Below are 19,601 nucleotides of genomic sequence, written 5' to 3'. Positions count from 1 at the left end.
GGTGCAGATCAACAAATACTCATCATTATAAAACCTGAATGTGGCAGAGTCCCGGTCAACCCCGAACAAGCTACGGTTTATCCCGGTGAAGCCCCGGCAGAACCCAGGTTGTCGCCGGTTATGCCCAGGTGGAGCCCCGGTGAAAGCCATCAGCGTTCCGGCAAAGCCCCGGTCTACCGTAAACCGCGGCTTTCCTGGCAACAGACCCCGGCATAACTACGGCAACGCCCCAGTTTAATCGCGGTCGTCGCCGGTAATGACCAGGCGGAGCCCCGGTGAATGCCGGTGGCGTCCCGGCAGAGCGCCGGTTTACCAATGAACCTGGCTATACCGGGACTCTGCCGGCATTCACCAGGGCTCCACCTGGGCACCACCGGCGACAACCGGGGCGTTGCTGTAGCTCTGCTGTGCCGGGGTCTGTTTGGGCCCCGGTGGAGCAACGGTGCCGTCCGGGTTGTTCCCGGTGCCGTCCCGGTTGTTCCCGGTGCCGCGCCGGTCGATGCCGGTCCTTCACGGTAACTACCGGTTCATCCCGCAGGTATTAAACATTTTTTATACTTACCCGGTGGAGCGAGGAGCCCCAGTTGTCCCCGGTCGTCCCCGGTTCATCCCTGTCGTCCCCGGTTCATCCCGGTAGAGCCCCGGTTCATCCCGGTAGATCCCGGATCACGCACCGGGGCTCCACCGGCATCATAGTGAGAGTGGGCCTTAAGACCGTATACACGCATTTCAATGTACACAGATCAATAGGCAACAATCTCGTATAATCCAGAATTAAATCGTATAAGCACGATGTGAAAGTTATCTGGATACAGATTTATAGGTGCTCATTTGTTCCCCAACGCTATACCACGCGTATAAAACTTGCGAAGATCGTATAGAAGCATGTAAATAGAAGTTACACAATGCACTATAAATCTGTATTCAGAACTCGATCTGTTGTGCACGTCTACATCTAACGCTTACATGCAAATAGAATTTACACAATCTGCACTATTAATCTGTATTCAGAACTCAATCTTTTTTTTCTACCGCTATTATAAACCACAAATTATTGACGCAGACGAATATGGTTTCATCATAATCTGCACTAACAATCTGCATTACAAATTCTAATAGTGCCGTAAAATATACACCTCCCATTGCTCATCACGTGATACACAATCTGCACAAAAAAATCTGTTTTCTGAATTCAAACTGTTATGCGCGTCTGCACATAACACTAACCGCCACATTCACAACGCGCGAGAATTATTTGTTTTGTAAACAGAAGTTGTTGTGGGTAACACTAAACTATTAAGCAATAGAACGAATGTGTCGCTACTTAAGTGAAATTAATTGTGTAAGTACCAGGGAGGGGCGGATTTAGCGGTAGATGTCAAAAGCCCCCCACCCACCAGCGCTGAACACAACACTTATTCACTATTTGTGCCAGACTCGACTCAGATCAGAATTGATCATGCATCACAAGACCACCATCGCTGCGCGGACATTTTAAGTACCATTTGAGATCATTAAAACTAAGAATAAGCAATCATTGCAGGTTTAAGGTATTACAAACGGCAAAGCATATGGGACACTATAAGATTACAGGTTCTCTGTTAACACCAAGCATATCATTAATATTGCACATTCGTAAAACTGCCAATTCTGTTTATCGTACTAGTAGACTTTTTAATCGTTAACAAACTTATTCGCAAATATTTATTATCCTTAAACCATTTAAAGACGCTCTTTATATTGTCTTAAAGGGATCTTTTCACGGTTTGGTAAATTGACAAAATTGAAAAAAAAGTCGTTTCAAATTCGCAAATTTTCGGTTTAGTTACGATATTTGTGAGGAAACAGTATTACTAAACATTTTCCATGGTCTAATATAGCCATTATATACATCTTTTGACGATTTAAAAACATAAAAATTATAAAGCGTTGCAACGCGAAACGATTGAATAATTTGGAGAGTTCTGTTGTTGTCGTTTGAATTTGTAAAACTACGACGATTGCTTATATAACGTATAAAATACGCAACTTATGTATGCTTGGCAGGATAGCTCAGTTGGCTAATTCGTTTTTACATCAGGATTCCGGGGGTCATTGGTTCCAGTCCTACTTTTTTTTTCATTTTTAAATTTTGTTTTTGATTTTTTACTGGAGCTTTTAGAATTAATGTTGACATTTATCAATAAAAAGCATTTAATCACAAACTTCATATAACATGCGAAAATCTGTGAAAAAGCCCCTTTAATATATCATTGTGTAAGAACGAAATTCATTAATTTGATACATAGTACCGGTAGTCTATATCGCCTTTCTGGGACTAGTTAATTGTTTGACAAAATAATTCATCAGTTTTGAAGAAAACATGCCAAAGAATTGGGTCATTTTCAAAAATGACCCGAAAGGCATATACAATTTTTCCGACGACTATTAGCTTGGATCTATGGTGTTCAAAGTCTTATTTATATGGTTGATCAGATATTTTTGTTTACACTGTTGTGCTGTGTTCTTGTAAATAATGTATTATTTGCACGTTGCAATGCGTTCGTGTAGATATATTATTTTTGGTCATTTACTAATATATTATTTTTGGTCATTAAATATTTAGAGTTGTACAATATACAATAGTATGATAGCTTTCAAACGGATAATGCATCCAGGAATGTAACAATATTCCAAGTAAGACGGCATGAACTGCACTGACTTGTCAATTACTGTAAACAGAATGAGGTTTTCTTTTGGTTAATTGGGTATCTCATTTCTATCCACCCCAAATAAGGTAAGCTTGAAAACGAATTACTAGTATCTTAATTACAAAGTCTTGTTTTTATTACATTTTTGACAAATATTTTTTTGTCACTGGATTTATCTTATACGTCCCTGAAAACAATAATGTCTTAAAGCAGACAATCAATCAAAGTATTGTTATAAAATGAGCAATTACTTATAATGAGTCAATGATCCTTTTTGTAACAATGTTTTCGGGTGCTATATGGACAATAGACTTAAGTCCATTCCCACAAAAGGCAGATATTTGCTGTTTTAAATAAAAAAAATCGTCTGTCAAAATTTGCAGCAGGTAATAATGAGTTAAAGCCATGATTATATATATATTTATACAAGTGGTCCGCGGTCGGAGACATATGCCCCCAAACGTGGCATTGACCGGTTCCTTGGCATTTAACCTAGTGACTTGAAAATCAATAGGGGTCATCTGCCAATCATGATCAATGAACCTATGAAGTTTCATGATCCTAGGTCTTAGCGTTCTTGATTTATCATCTGGAAACCATTTGATGGACGGACCGACATATGCCAAACAATATAACTCCTTTTCTTCGAAGGGGGGCATATTAAGCAAAATATGGTAATTGTCTACACCATAGAGATTCATTTGGTAAAATACAACTTATTTAATAAAAAAGACATCTCTGTTTACGTTCAATAGGAAATGTCTAATTTGTAGAAACTGAAATACCCCAACCACTTTTTAACTATTGTTTGGTCAATAACTAATGATTTGACATTTATAAGTTTGCTTAATAAAATTTAAAATGCATAATTATTGTGTAGTTTATTAATTAAAAACAAAAGACACCTACAATTGCAGATTTGAAAAAAACAAACAGATCAAGCACAATTATCAACTATGTGATTGAGTATATTTTTTGTAATTTTCTCCAGTACAGACACTAACTACAACTTTTTTTATTTTAGCTTTCCCCTCTTTAGATTCTGCTAGACTTTTGATATGTTTAAGATTGGGGGTTGATGTATCAAAATCAGTCATCATACTTTCCGTTGCAATTTGTTTAAGGTTAAGCTTATTTTTGGGCTAGATTGACTGGACGCTTTGCCTTATCAAATTGAAGTTTGCTTGTTAGCAAACTTCCACTTCGGTAGCGAATTAGATTTTGCTTAGTTAGTTATCGGTAAGGTAAACTTTCTATTATGATAATTATTTACTATTTCAAGTGTAATAATTTTGATGGTAAAAGCATTAAATAACAATTTAATAATATTTAGAAAAGAAAATATTTTTCCAGGACACAAGGCTTTTTTTAATCTTTGAAACTATCCCCAAAGGAGTCCTTAATCACTTTGTGTATCTATTTACAATGATCGGCGCGTAGCGATCGTAAGACGAGCTAATTTACTTGTATTTAATGCGAATTTTTTTAAAACAAACATACGGAACGTCATTCACTTACATATACTTGATAAACATATGTCGGTATTCCTTCGCCACCTCAGCGCATTAAGGCTTTGCTTGTGTTGTGTCTGTTTAAGATCCCGGCAATGCAGGCATTGTTTCAGTATTCATCACAGGTGACACTCTGTTTTGTGTGTGTGTTTTTAAGCAATACCATGCGTTTACATGGTATAATTTGATACGATTAACAATAAAAATCTTCATAACAACGATACAGTTGGCTGATGCGATCTTGGTAAAATATGATAATTAAATGGAGGCAAGTGAGCCAAGCAAATAAAAAACAAACGTTCGAGGGTGTTTTTTTTCTTTTTTTTTAGGGGGGGGGGACTGAAAAGAGTTTGAGAGCACTTTAACGTCCCCCACCCAACTCCAACCCCGATACACGCGACCGACGTGTACCACTCTCGCGTATGGAGCCGTCTCTGAGTAGACATGTTCATTTCTATTCATATTTTGTTAAGTTACTTTAAAGGGATCTTTTCACGGTTTGGTAAATTGACAAAATCGAAAAAAGTTTTTTCAAATTCGCAAATTTTCGGTTTAGTTATGATATTTGTGAGGAAACACTATTACTGAACATTTTCCATGGTCTAATATAGCCATTATATGCATATTTTGACGATTTAAAAACCTAAATTTTTTAAAGCGTTGAAACGCGAAACGATTGAATAATTTGGAGAGTTCTGTTGTTGTCGTTTAAATTTGTGAAATAGGCTTGGCAGGATAGCTCAGTTGGCTAATGCGTTTTTACATCAGGATTCCGGGGGTCACTGGTTCAAGCTCTGCTGCGGGCTTCTTATTTTTCCTTTTTTAAATTTTGTTTATGATTTTTTACTGGAGTTTTGAAGAATTAATGTTTACATTTATCAATATAAAGCATTTAATCACAAACTTCATAACATGCGAAAATCTGTGAAAATGCCCCTTTAATAGGCATACGATGCATTCAACTAGAATATCTACTTATACAAATAACACGAACTATTAGTCATCGATAATCACGACTACAAAACCAACTGTTTTCTACATTTAGAAGTGAAACTGCGAATACAACTTTAATGATACAATATGCAATCACGGGATAACTAGGTCGTGGCTAACAGATATGCACTTTATACTTTGGTCGTTGTACATGTAGATCTATTACACATTGCGATACACGTGTCATATGTTGTATACACAGAGCTAGGTACACTAGGACATAAAATGGCATCCGCTTTAAGATACAAGGATAAAGTTACTATAGTAACTGGCGGAAGCAAGGGAATTGGTCAGGGATGCGTAGAAGTATTTGGTGAGTAAATATGATATTCGGATATACATAATAAGAAATGCAACGCTTTAAATTATTTTTTTGCATCATAAATTGCATCCTGACGTTTAAGATAATACAAATACTAGTGTCATAGCAGTATCAAGTCTAACCTAAGGGGTAAGATTGATATGAAAATGCACGAGTATGTATATCGAAACCGGAAGTATTCATGGTTACTTAGATTCTACATTAACTTTTCGGGAAGCGGACAACGTCAACGAGCGAGGCATGGTATTGTAATGCGCATGGGGGGGGGGGGGGGTTAGAGGGTTATGGTTAGGTTTAGGGGTCGGGTTTGGGTTAGGGTTAGCCTTAAAGGGGCCTTTTCACAGATTTTGGCATGTTTTGAAGTTTGTCATTAAATGATTTATATTGATAAATGTAAACATTAAATTTTAAAAGCTCCAGTAAAAAATCAAAAATAAAATTTAAAAAAGGAAAAAAAGTAGCCCGCAGCAGGGCTCGAACCAGTGACCCACGGAATCCTAAAGTAAAAACGCATTAGCCAACTGAGCTATCCTGCTAAGCATACCTAAGATGCATATTTTATACGTTATATAAGCAATCTTCGTAGTTTCACACATTTAAACGACAACAACAGAACTCTCCAAATTATTAAATCGTTTCGCGTTGCAACGCTTTATAATTTTTAGGTTTTTAAATCGTCAAAAGATACATATAATGGCTATATTAGACCATGGCAAATGTTCAGCAATACTGTTTCCTCACAAATATCATAACTAAACCGAAAAATTGCGAATCTGAAACAACTTTTATCAATTTTGTCAATTTACCGAACCGTGAAAAGATCCCTTTAACCCATACCTTAACCCTAATCCGACCCTTACACTAACACTAACCTAACCATAACCCAAGTTATCTCCCCTATACCATGCCTCGCTCGTTGTAATTGTCCTCTTCCCCTTTCTCGGTGAGTGTGAAAAATTCATTAGTCGCCAAAACATGCTGTATGATAGGAAGGTCAGCTTCAAAGAAGCGGGGATATATTGATATGGACCTGTCCGTGGGTATAGGTCGGTTGGTCCGTTGACCATTATTTTCCATATATTATCTAGAACACGCCTTGACGTAGAGGCTTCATAGATGAATTTTGGTAAAATGCGACGCCCATCGACTTTTAGGTCAACAGGTCATGGTCAATGTCACATAGGTTTGTCGGACTAAATTAATTCGTTTGCGCACGATATATTGGGAACGCTTTGACATATAATCATTGAAATTGGTGTACGTGTACTAGGACTCGATTGGTCATTTTCGGTTCGGGTACTTCTTACATGTACCCCGGGTACTCTTAAGTATAATTACATGTACCCCGAGTACGGTAACTATACTTAAACGTACGCGGTCGATATTAGATGGTACCCGAGTTGTATTCCCGTCCAAAATCCGATGTCGTAAAACACGCTACCGATTACCGTAAAACGATATTGTTTATCTTAAACAAAATTCTCTTTAAAAACTGCATCAACATGTTTTTTGAGTATGAGTTCCGATAATATAGAGGCCATTTAACATAAGTGTGAACATAATTAATTTAAAAAAAATAGCCGATAACGACCTATTTAGCGTTACAATGCCCGGGTAAGTTTTAGTTTATTTACCGCACCGGGGTATATGTAAGTATACTTAAGAGTACCCGGGATACATGCAAGTAGTACCCGAGCCGACAATGACCGATCGAGCTGTACAAAGTCACCAGTTCAAAGGTCAAAATTACAGGGATTGTATCAGGACTATTTTTGCACTACTGTTTGAGAACGCTTTGATCTACCATCATGCTAAGTGGTACAGTCGTTAAATTCTCGGGCAGAAAAGAAGAAGCATTTTGAGATCACCAGGTCACAGATCAACGTCATATGAGCTCGTATCAAGAAATTGGTTTCAACATGATAACTAGAAAACGCCTTTACCTACGATCGAGTAAATTGGTAAGCTCGTTACTTGGGCGAAAATAATGACGCATCTTAATGTTTAGATCAACATGTCAAAGGACAAGGTCACAGACGAATGTGGCTAGAGATCAGTTTATCCGCAATACCGCTATATGGGAAAGGCTTTTACCTGCGATCATGCAGGTATTGGTATTATGGTTACTGTGGTATAAAGGAAGATGCATATTAAATTATTCAGTTTGAGATCATCAGGTCACAGTTCAAGACCACAGCCCACACGTGTTGTATCAGGTATTCGGTTTCCGCATACCATCTACAGAACGGATTGACATATAACCTTTTATTTTGCAAGTCATGTTAAGAGGGAGCAAATGAGGATGGCTATATATATTGAGGCCATAAGGTCAAAATGATAGGCCACATGGGCTTGTGACATAAAATTGTTTCCAAACAATGTTTTTAGAGAAATCTGAGGATTTTATAAATTAGTTTGCTGTTTAGTATTGACGAAGGATGACTACAAAGTATTTCACATGCATAGATCAAAGGTCACAGGGACGACCTTGTCGGGGCATTCATCTTTTAGTTTGTATTTATTGTGTTAACTAAACCCGTGGTGAGCTTACGTTCGTTTTTATTTTCTATGTTCCTATTTGCGATCTTGGGGATTTATGTATGTTGATTTTTCATAAATTTCATGTTATATGTATTAAAAAGCAAATATGCATAAATGGAACCTCTGATTTGGGATACATCACATTTTTCTTCTCCGACATGTCCCATTAAAAATAATAAACACACGTTGAGTAAAACACCACACCTAATTTCAGTTCACTGCTTATGATGATATATTGTAGTCAGTCTATGTCCTGCGTCAGTCGTGGTGCGTCGTATGTCGTGTTTCGTGCTGAGTCAAATTTAAGCTCGTACAATATAAAGCCACTTTTTCTAGTTATGTCAACACTTTATCAGACACACATCAGAATGTTTTTCTTGACAATGTCAAGTTCGAGCTTGAATCTGGGTCAAGTGCATGTCAAAACTATATCACGAGGTACAATCTTAGAAAAAACATTGTAACGAATCTAGAAGCCACATGTATGACTCAGTCTTGATAAAACGTTGCCAGAAGATTTATCTTGAGAATGTCAAGTCCAAGGCCGTGTGCTGAGCTCGGGAACTCGGTCACACGTTTTCAAAAAATATGTCTCTATTTTGCAGATTGGTGAATTAGCTTGCGAACACTGAGGTCACATATTTTGGCAAATTACAATAAAGTCCATCTTTATGACATTTGCTCAGAACATTTGACCTAATGATATTTCAGTTGCGTTTTAAAATTATTCCTGTCCGTTGACATTGCCGCCAGGAGATTGTGGCAATTTTCCATTTGTTGTTAAATTGGATGCATCTGAACACTTAAGAGGTCAATTTTTTCTGCAATCTTCATAACCGTACGCATTCAATTTGTTCTACTAATATCCGAATTCCAAACGGGTTTCGGCCGTTGAAAAAAAGATGGCCCCCAGAGGGTAGGAGACAGGCTAACCCTAAGATCACCCTAAATGTCAGGTCAATCATCACGAAACTTGCTCAGTATACCCGGTGTTTTTTTTATAATATCTCGTTTGAGTTCGAAAATGTTTTTAATATTTTGAACACTCGAGAAGTTTCATTTTTATTGTCCAATCTTCGTGAAACTATGTTCAGATCAATTGTTATAATAATATCTAAACAGTGTTCCAAAATTGGTTTCTGTCCGTTCAAAAACATCGTCTCCAGTGAGTATATTGCTTGAGTGAAACCATGTGAACACTCTAGATTTCATCATTTGACCAAATCGTCATGAAGAATTGCTCAACAGTTTGCTATAAGGATATCATGGCAGAGTTCTTGAAGGATAATCAACGCTGCGTTGAAAAATTGAAACCTGTTAAGTCTCGGATGAGCGACATTTGACATTTTTTTGCGTGTTTAAGTTGTACTCCAATGAATTACTCAACTTGGAATCCTGTCAGAAGCTAAGTATACGCTGCATCGTCAAATCGTCCTGTTTTCGACACTTATAAATCCATGCTTATAGGCGAGCTTTACATTTTCAGTCGAAGCCGGGTCCAAAGTCGTGTTCTGCTCACGGGGAGGTGAGTACATTTCTACCCTCATAACTTCAGTTCACGTTTCAAACGTTGAATTTCGTAATTTTCCGATTGAAACGAAATATGAATAGGGACATAGTTTCCGTATATTCTTTTATAATCAGTAGAATAACGAACAACGCTATAATGAAACGAATTTAGCTAGCTTTATCTTCCTTGAGTTTCTTGTATTCTGCAAATCGGAATACGAACTGTTGATTTTCGTGTATCGTTTTGTCGAATACAAAGCAAAAACACGCACTCGAAAAGACGTTGTATTCACGGACGTATACAGTACAATCAGCTGTACGACGTCTTTCCACTCGGTTAGAAAATAACGTCACATTTGTGCAGTCATAGAACGGATACGGTGACCATACCCATCGTGATTATGTTCCATGTAAACTATCACCCAATACTGATTGCGTTCTAGAGAAGGAAGGTCGGGACCTGGAGGCCCGAATGAACGCGCAGGGACCGGGCTCGGCGCTCTTCGTTCGCTGTGACATGAGCAGCGAGGATGACATCAAGGTATGAAGGAGATTTTTGTTACAAATCATGTTGTTTTATCAAATATACTTTTACAAAGCTATAAAGAATCTCGTTTGACTAAATTTTAAGTGGCACCGAAGACGATTAATAAAAAAGGGAGCTGCGAGAGGTTTATATTAGTTTATTACACGCATAATTATCTATTGTTATCATATAAAATGTGTGAAATCGAGCACGTGTGGCGCCTGTGAAAATTAAGTATATTTATGACACGTTTTATTGTATGGTCTAACAGATAATCCGGGCTCGGGAATGACGTTTTTAACCAGTTAACTTAATATTTAAACCAATTTTGAATAAATAAAAAATATCGCTCTTCATTTTGTCATATGTTCGTAATTTTCTGCCTACCCCCTCCCATCGCCTTTATTATGCAGTTGCTAAACGTTCCTTTACGCAATTGTAAATTTACTCCATAAACGTTATATATTTAAATGTCTTACTCGTGTTTCTGTAAATAATACTTTGAAGCAAATGCAAACGAAAGCCAATTACGTACGATTGGTGTCACATAAAATTAAACTATTAATTCAGCGGGAAAGCGTAACAAGTTCGCTTACATTTGCATTTATTGGCACTTGGATTATTTTGGTTCTTTAATTTTATTTCAGAATTTAATCAACACAACTGTTGAGAAATATGGACAGATTGACTGCGTCATTAATAATGCAGGAACGCGTAAGATCTTTTGAGTCGTGTTCTGATAATACTGGGCATAATGCATGTGCATAAAGTGTCGTCCCAGATTAGCCTGTGCAGTCCGCACAGGCTAATCAGGGACGACACTTTTCGCTTTTATGGTATTTTTCGTTTAAAGGAAGTCTCTTCTTAACGAAAATCTTGTTAAGGCGGAAAGAGTCGTCACTGATTAGCCTGTGTGGACTGCACAGGCTAATCTAGGACGACACTTTACGCACAAGCATTATGCCCAGTTTTCTCAGAACGCGACTCTTTTGTATTTGGTTTCTTTTACGGTTATCACTTTAAACGCTGAACTCTCCGATTTCTGCAAAGTATTACTTGACAGCGATTTTATGTGTTTTAATGCACACCGCAATATAAGCAGCTTGTATAATTGTTAATTAAAACTATATGCTACTGTAAATAAATTCCTGTGTACAGTAATAAACCAAGCGTGTTTTATCCGTTCGTTTTTGTTCCAGACCCACCGGTGCGCAAGATCGACGACATCAGCGCAGATGACTTCCGGCGACTATTAGACATCAACCTCGTCAGCTACTTCCTGGTCGCTAAAGTGAGTACCCGATGGATCATTTTTTATGCAAATATGATTATTTTTAATGCTTCCAATGACTTTTCTTCTACTACTACTTCTACTTCTGTTGCTTCTACGTATCTACTGCTGCTACTGCTGCTACTACTACCACTACCTGTAGCAGCAGCAGCTGCTTCAACTTCTTCTACATTTACTACTACTGCTGTTTCTGATACTGCTACAACAATAACAACAACTTCAAAACATACTTTCATAAATACTGCTGCTACTGCTGCTATTACTACCAGTACCTGCAGCTGCTTCTACTTCTACTACTTTACTACTACCGCTGTTTCTGCTACTGCTACAACAACAACAACAACAACAACTTTAACACATACTTCCATTAATACTGCTGCTACCGCTGCTGCTGCGAATGGATACGGCGTCTGATTTTCCATCGCCTCATACTATTTTACTTGATGAATTTTCAGGTAACCCAATCATGTCAAACAAGCTGTTCAGTTTGCAGTTCCTGCCTATCAAACGAGTTCCAACATATTGTCCAGCGTTCAACATATTTTCACGATAACGATGTTATATTATTATTATTCGTGTCAATCTGACCAACTGTGTCCGTGAAATCAAATTCAGTCATAGGCAATGTAAACAATAAAGTCATCTATACAGACAGTTGAATAATTGTTGAAGCTACCACCCATCATCTGAGGAAGGTCATCATACTAGTTTACGATCAAAAGATTGATATATTATACCCTTACGGGTTGAACATGCGCCTATCGCATCTACAGACTACGATCAATAGGTGCATTTTTAAAGCATACTCTTGTGATTTCAATATGCGTTGCCACATGTACGGAGATTTCATATGGCAAATCATAAACGTACATTCTGTTCGTTTTGTGCACCCGTTGCCTTTATAAACAAGACTAAGGAGTGTATATTATTCATATAGTATAAAGACATTTTCTATGTTGCACCAAATAATAATCCTTAAATGTATATGAGCCACGATATGGAAAAACCGGGCCTTATGCGTGCGTACAGTTTTGTCTCAGATTAGCCTGTGCAGCCCGCACATGCTACTGAGGGACGTAACTTTCCACATAAATTGGATTGTTTCTAAGATACTTCCATAGAACGAAACATCTCATAAAGTGTCGTCCCTGATTAGCCACTGCTAGGCTTATCCGGGACGAACTTTTACGCACATGCATTGAGTCATGTTTTCCCAAAGCGAGGCTCATATGCCTCTGTTGCCATATCTAAGGGATACCAATTATGGCAAGTGTGTACGTAGTCTGTCAACAGACTGATAATTTGTTTTTCTTTTCTAATTTCACTATTACTTCTTCAGATGTACTGCAATACAATATCAAAGCTCATTTGCTATTCTGGCTGAATTATTTTAAGCAGATAAGGAAACGTCACTCTGTATAGTATAATTACAGTACAAGGAGTAGGAGAGAGTTATCTCTATAAAAATGATAAAATTATAATGCAACACTGTAATCAGTCTATTGTGTGCGATTCACTTTTGAAATCTGTTTTCAGTATGCGATGCCTTATCTACGGAAGACCAAAGGTTGTATCCTTCAGGACTCAAGCCTCGTGGCAGAGATCGGACAACCCGGCTCTTGTACGTACGTTGCTTCAAAGGTGAGTCGCTAAGTAAAACGAACACAAGAGAAATCGAGTGCATATTCTGAAATTAGTGTTTATGTATTTATCTATAGTTCTAAGATTTTACTTCTAATCGTTTATTTGATTTGTTTCGCTATAACTTTGAGAAGCAACTCTATTTTAAGCCCAATATAAAAATACCAGAAGCTCTGGTCTATTTCAGGGCGGTGTTATCTCCCATACTAAAGCTCTCGTCTATTTCAGGGCGGTGTTATCTCCCTTACTAAGCACTCGTCTATTTCAGGGCGGTGTTATCTCCCTTACTAAAGCTCTCGTCTATTTCAGGGCGGTGTTATCTCCCTTACTAAAGCCCTCGTCTATTTCAGGGCGGTGTTATCTCCCTTACTAAAGCTCTCGTCTATTTAATGGCGGTGTTATCTCACTAAAGCTCTCGTCTAATTCAGGGCGGTGTTATCTCCCTTACTAAAGCTCTCGTCTATTTCAGGGCGGTCTTTTCTCTCTTACTTAAGCTCTTGTCTATTTCAGGGCGCTGTTATCTCCCCTACTAAAGCTCTCGTCTATTTCAGGGCGGTGTAACCTCTCTTACTAAAGCTCTTGCCATTGACGAGGCCGCAAACGGCGTTCGGGTAAACACGTACGTACCTAATTTACGTCATTAAAAATAAATAAACAAATGTCATTACTAAACACCCATTACATCATATATTACGACAACTAAAAGAACTAAAAAACAACACATATAACTTGTATCATACACGTGGACAACACCAAATAACCAGCAACAAGAAGCAGACGAGCATATGTATCGCTTGTCTTTTGAGGCCAAGTATTTTTCAAACAATATTCTGACTTTTCCCTGGAACCTTTTTACAAAAATGCGATAGCACTGGTTTTCAAATTTTAAAATACATTGATATCTAAATAGCCAGCCTCTAAGTCAAATGAGTGGATGTATTTTGTCTTGTTTAACAAAGTAGGGTTTAAAAAAGTATTGCAACCGTTGTGCCAAGGTATCAAAATTATTATGTATTTCAGAAATATCTGTTTGTGCGCGCCCATTTTTGTTGTGATTATACCGTGTATTACAGTTTTGCGCCGGGTAACATTTGGACCCCGATGTGGGAAGATGGTGCAAACCAGACTCGGGATCCAGAACAGTGCAAACGCAACGGCGAAAATGCACAAGTAAACCGTTTCCATATACCGTTTTCACGTACTAGTAATAATAGTTAACTTAAACAAATCGCACACATTGAAAGCTGTAATGTCAATTACCAAAACATATTTCATATTTCTACATGTGATAAATATTTTCAGACGGACCAAGAGACATTCTTTTAAGGAAATAAATTGCAACAAAAATGTTCTGTTATTATCAGTTAGAATGCACAATGTGAAAGCATAGATGGTAATTAAAACTCTACTTTTGCTCGCTAACATTTCCCGGATAATGTCCTCAATTTATGCATAAACAAAAAATACTATTTCGCATAATATAACAATCCGGTACGGAAATCAAAGGTAAACGATAAGCCGATTATAAAGTTCGCTGTATCAGGTTTATGATGGCCATCCTTTCTTGTTGCTCTTGCCCTAGTTTTTATACGCCCGTATAAAATACGGGACGTATTATGTGAAACCCCTTGGCGGGCGGGCGAGCGGCGGGCGGGCGGCGGGCGGCGGGCGGAAGGCATCACTTTGTCCGGACTCTAATTCAAATTGTATTCATCCGATCTTCACCAAACTTGGTCAGCAGTTGCATCTAGTTGATATCTAGGCCAAGTTCGAATATGGGTCATGCCGGGTCAAAAACTAGGTCATAGGGTCAATAAGTGCATTTTCAAAGGGGCCACTTTGTCCGGACTCTATTTCAAATTGTATTCATCCGATCTTCACCAAACTTGGTCAGCAGTTGCATCTAGTTGATATATAGGCCAAGTTCGAATATATGTCATGCCGGGTCAAAAACTAGGTCATAGGGTCAATTAGTGCATTTTCAACGGCGCCACTTTGTCCGGACTCTAATTCAAATTGTATTCATCCGATCTTCACCAAACTTGGTCAGTAGTTGCATCTAGTTGATATCTAGGTCAAGTCCGAATATGGGTCATGCTGGGTCAAAAACTAGGTCAAAGGGTCAATTAGTGCATTTTACTTTGTCCGGACTCTAATTCAAATTGTATAAATCTTATCTTCACCAAACTTGGTCAGTAGTTGCATCTAGTTGATATCTAGGCCAAGTTCGAATATGGGTCATGCCAGGTAAAAAACTAGGTCATAGGGTCAATTAGTCCATTTTCAACAGCGCCACTTTGTCCGGACTCTTATTCAAATTGTATTCATCCGATCTTTACCAAACTTGGTCAGTAGTTGCATCTAGTTGATATCTAGGTCAAGTTCGAATATGGGTCATGTCGGGTCAAGAACTAGGTCATAGGGTCAATTAGTGCATTTTCAACGGCGCCACTTTGTCCGGACTCTAATTCAAATTGTATTCATCCGAAACTTTTAAACAACTTTTTATCCTGCGTCAAAGTGGTATGGGGGTATAAGTCACATTCAGTGACAAAGCTCTAGTTCAAGTTGAATTCACCAAACTTGGTCAGAGGTAGTATATAGATTATATATCAGTCAGGTCTGATTGGAGACATGCAACCGATTAACACATGCAATATTTTTATGCAATATTTTTATCCAGTTTTATTTTGCGATATTTTCATCGGGTTTATTTTTTTCGCGATTTTTGAAACGAGTTATTTTTAACAACATGTTTATTGGTAAGTTTCATTTTTCCTTCAATCTAATCATGATTTCCACAGGTACATGAGTTTTTCACTGTGCATGGGTACTATAGAAAGGCAACTGTTTATCATTGTTATCAACCTAAAATCAATTTTTTAAATTGATTTTATGCTTATACACAAGGAAATTTTCAATTCTTTCTCATATCATCGAAAGAAATGCAGCATTTCGTCAACTTTATCGTTACTATGTCTTAAAGTATATTTTTAAACAGTCGTCTTTCTAAACAATGCAGCTTCAGATGATGTCAGTTCAGAATGTATTCTTGTATATCTCAGTGTATACTATTGCATGCTGAATGGAATATATTTTCTAGCTTTTATTAGTATGCGTTTGTGTGTAATTGCTTCTAATTTCAGTACCACTGTAACTTACCTGAACTCTGCATTGTTCCATGACATACCTCCTAGAGCATTCTCTAACTGTACCTAACACATTCTGCTCAATTTCAAAGAAAAAGATGAAACACAAAATTTCACTTTGAATAATGTCATATTTTTTCTTCCTGATAGCCATAGTAGTAGTTAGAGAGTGCGTGGTGTACCCGGTTAACACTGTAGCACATCCACATTGCTAGTTAGGTTTTAAAATCGTCAAAAGATGCATATAATGGCTATATTAGACCATGGTAAATGTTCAGTATTACTGTTTCCTCACAAATATAGTAACTAAAACGAAAATTTGCGAATCTGAAACAACTTTTTTCAATTTTGTCAATTTACCAAAGCGTGAAAAGATCCCTTTAAGCATGGTGTCCGCTATCTAATTAAAGTAGTTTTCATCCGATCTTCACCGAATTTGGTCAGAAGTAATGTCTAGATGATACGTAGGTCAAGTTCAAATATGGGTCATGCCGGGTCAAAAACTAGGTCACGAGGTCACTTATTGCATTGCAAGCATTTAGCATGGTGTCCGCTTTCTAATTGAAGTAGTTTTCATCTGATCTTCACCTAATTTTTTTCAGAAGTTGTGTCTAGATGATATCTAGGTCAAGTTCAAATATGGGTCATGCCGGGTCAAAAACAAGGTCACGATGTCACTTAGTGCATTTCAAGTATTTAGCATGGTGTCCGCTCTCTAATTGAAGTAGTTTTCATCTGATCTTTACTGAATTTAGTCAGATGTTACGTCTAAATGATATCTAGGTAAAGTTCAAATATGGATCATGCCTGGTCAATTACTAGGTCTCGAGGTCACTTAGTACATTTCAAACATTGAGCATGGTGCCCAAAACCTTCGAACGGGCGTATCTTGTGACAGTTTGGCACTCTTGTTTATCATACAATTACATTGATATATGTCTGATATAACGCATTCTAATATACATTTTTATATCGCGTGAACAGGAAGTTAGTTTTTTAGATCAGTCAATGTCTATTACAATTGAATACATAAATTATTCGTATTACCTGGAATCAACTATAAAGACTCTACGTTATTTTATCATAAGTCTCGCGTAATATATTACACAACGATCAGTACATACAATTTTAGTCTCTATATCTGTGTCACAAACTCATGCAGTTGCTGGGACGCTTCGGCACGATCCGTGAGTGTGGCCTGACCTGCCTCTACCTCGCCGCCGACGCCACGTTCTGTACCGGCATCAACATCCTGCTGTCCGGAGGCGCGGAGCTCAACTATGGCATGAAAAATCCACTACAAAAAGATCCAACTGAGTTCCTGTAAATAGCCCAAATGAGTTTCTGTAAAAAAACAACACAATTAGTTCCTGTTTAGATCCCAATGAGTTCCAGATCCTGTAAAAATACTTTTTTTAATTTCATAGATTTCCAGCATGAAACTCCATTAAACTCTTGTAAAAATACAAATTAGTATCTGTTAGAATTTGTTTTGGTCTTTAATTTGTATTTACTTTAATTAATTTTAATCTCAATTCATGTTTATTTAATCCGTCGGATTTCCAGCAAACGATAAATTAGTTTCTGTAAAGATTCTAATAAGATCTTGAGCGAAAATTTCAAAGATTTCCGGTTAAAACCTAACTGAATTCTTGTTGTACTGGCATTCAATTGAATTCTTTTAGAATACAGGTATTCATTCTCTGGATTGATAAATGAACTGCCCCTTACAGCATTTCTATTTTGCTGCATAAATGTACACGTTAATTAAAACGTTACTGCTGATAGACTGTTTTGTGTAAGTCATTGAAACTATTTTAGAATGTGAACGACACTAGTTTTCGAAAGTATAATGCCCAGTTGAAGGAAGACATGATAACTTAACAAAAGTCCCTTTTAGAGGCGCCGTTTTCTTGATCATCTAGAAAATTTCCGTGTATTTGTCCAAAAAGTAAATATTTCACTTCAACTTTATGTCATCTCACCCCATGTCTTGTAAAATGGGTAGTCCGCACAGTCAGGCTAACCGCGAAAGACTTATTCTATCTGATTATGATTTAATAGATCAGTCCACTTTATCAAAATATTTAAAAAACGAAAATATTCAACTAATGTTATTGAAAATGCCCCTTTTCGCAAGTGATACAAAGATGCCGTAAGAAAATGCATTGTGTTGTTGATCCGAGAAATTCTTATGGTTTATTAATTCCCATAATCAACAATACACGCTTTTGCCAAAATGCAATCAATTTATAAATACATATGCGTAGTGAGTTAAAGTTCGGCTAAACAAAGAATTAGTTTATGTTAGTCTGATTATTATTCTCCATGTATAGGAAACTAATTCATAGCATGCAAATAAGGTATAGAGACGTATAGAGATGACATAAATATAACATATAAGTGAAGCTAATGTGAATTTCAAAATAGATCAAATTTGAGACTACGATTGGTATGAAGCAACAGGTTAATCAATGATATCTTTTCTTTTTGAGATTGCAAAATAGATGAATTTCGATATTTTACGTGTACGTTTAATAGCCTTAGATGACCGTCGTCAGAAGTTTAAGAATTAAATACTTACTCGATAAATCAAAGCATTCTGTGATCTCATGCTTTTAAACCAATAGTTTGACTAGTTCGTTATAAATGTCAGATAAATTGGAAGCAGCCATGTTCACCAAGTACAGCAGCATTTGAGGATTGTTTACGAATCCCAAGTATTTTTTTCAAGAGTATGTAGTGGAATTCAACAACCTCGGGTATATATTAAATTCCACAGAACCTGCAAACTGCGCAGCCTTTTTGTATTATTTGTGTTACCATTGCGTTGAAAAGTAACATTTTAATATAAATATCTTACAATTTAGTATAAATATCTAAATTCCATCCGTTAAATAATGACATAATTTAATTGTAAAACGTGAGAGCCCGCTTATACAGCGCATATGGTGCACGTTTTAAGTGAATCGCAATTGAAGGATTCCTTAAATAAGTAGTTAAATACGTAAACAAATCTAAATATTAACACCAGTGTGAATGTGTATATATTTATTATGTTGAAAAACAACAACACAACAGCAATAAACCTTACGTTCTGATAATATACATTCATACTCATACTCCATTTATTTAGTATTCTTGAGTACAAATGAGTGCATTGTCATCGGCAAACGATTACAGCAAAAAGATCGAAAATCAAACGATCGCCTATCGATATCATTGTAACCGGGTACACTTCCAGTTAACCAATATCGTTTAAAAACCGAATAAAACAAAACTGGTGACAGTGTTCACCTTGCTTGATCCCTGATGATACATAAAAGAACTCTGGCTAAGACATGGTACGTGTACACTATGTACAAGACTTTACATTATGCATATGTGGATTTCAAAATATTCATCATTGGCGTTGCACTGAAGTGCGG

General features: G+C 37.2%; 1 protein-coding gene and 1 long non-coding RNA gene across 2 annotated transcripts; both read left to right on the top strand.

The window, feature by feature from the left end:
- The first annotated feature begins 5,352 nt into the window (after positions 1-5,352).
- LOC127836225 (17-beta-hydroxysteroid dehydrogenase 14-like) lies at positions 5,353-17,958 on the top strand. The gene is made up of 9 exons (XM_052362704.1): positions 5,353-5,507; positions 9,544-9,582; positions 10,010-10,107; positions 10,740-10,806; positions 11,292-11,383; positions 12,920-13,024; positions 13,576-13,643; positions 14,098-14,194; positions 17,336-17,958. The coding sequence occupies exons 1-9, from the start codon at positions 5,420-5,422 to the stop codon at positions 17,498-17,500; spliced, it is 819 nt and encodes a 272-aa protein (XP_052218664.1). The 5' UTR covers positions 5,353-5,419; the 3' UTR covers positions 17,501-17,958.
- On the top strand, positions 14,693-15,798 carry LOC127836226 (uncharacterized). The gene is made up of 2 exons (XR_008028670.1): positions 14,693-14,825; positions 14,982-15,798. It is a non-coding gene; the product is annotated as an uncharacterized LOC127836226 (long non-coding RNA).
- Positions 17,959-19,601: the final 1,643 nt, after the last annotated feature.

Source organism: Dreissena polymorpha, chromosome 6 (assembly GCF_020536995.1).
Source record: "Dreissena polymorpha isolate Duluth1 chromosome 6, UMN_Dpol_1.0, whole genome shotgun sequence".
Lineage (NCBI taxonomy): Eukaryota > Metazoa > Mollusca > Bivalvia > Myida > Dreissenidae > Dreissena > Dreissena polymorpha.
This window is presented reverse-complemented; position numbering and strand designations above follow the sequence as displayed.

Excerpts from the sequence above, each read along its gene's own strand:
- LOC127836225 (XM_052362704.1), top strand. The coding sequence starts at position 5,420 with ATGGCATCCGCTTTAAGATACAAGGATAAAGTTACTATAGTAACTGGC. Across the intron at positions 5,508-9,543 it reads GGGATGCGTAGAAGTATTTG|TCGAAGCCGGGTCCAAAGTC; the intron begins GTGAGTAAATAT and ends TTACATTTTCAG. Across the intron at positions 13,025-13,575 it reads GTACGTACGTTGCTTCAAAG|GGCGGTGTAACCTCTCTTAC; the intron begins GTGAGTCGCTAA and ends CGTCTATTTCAG.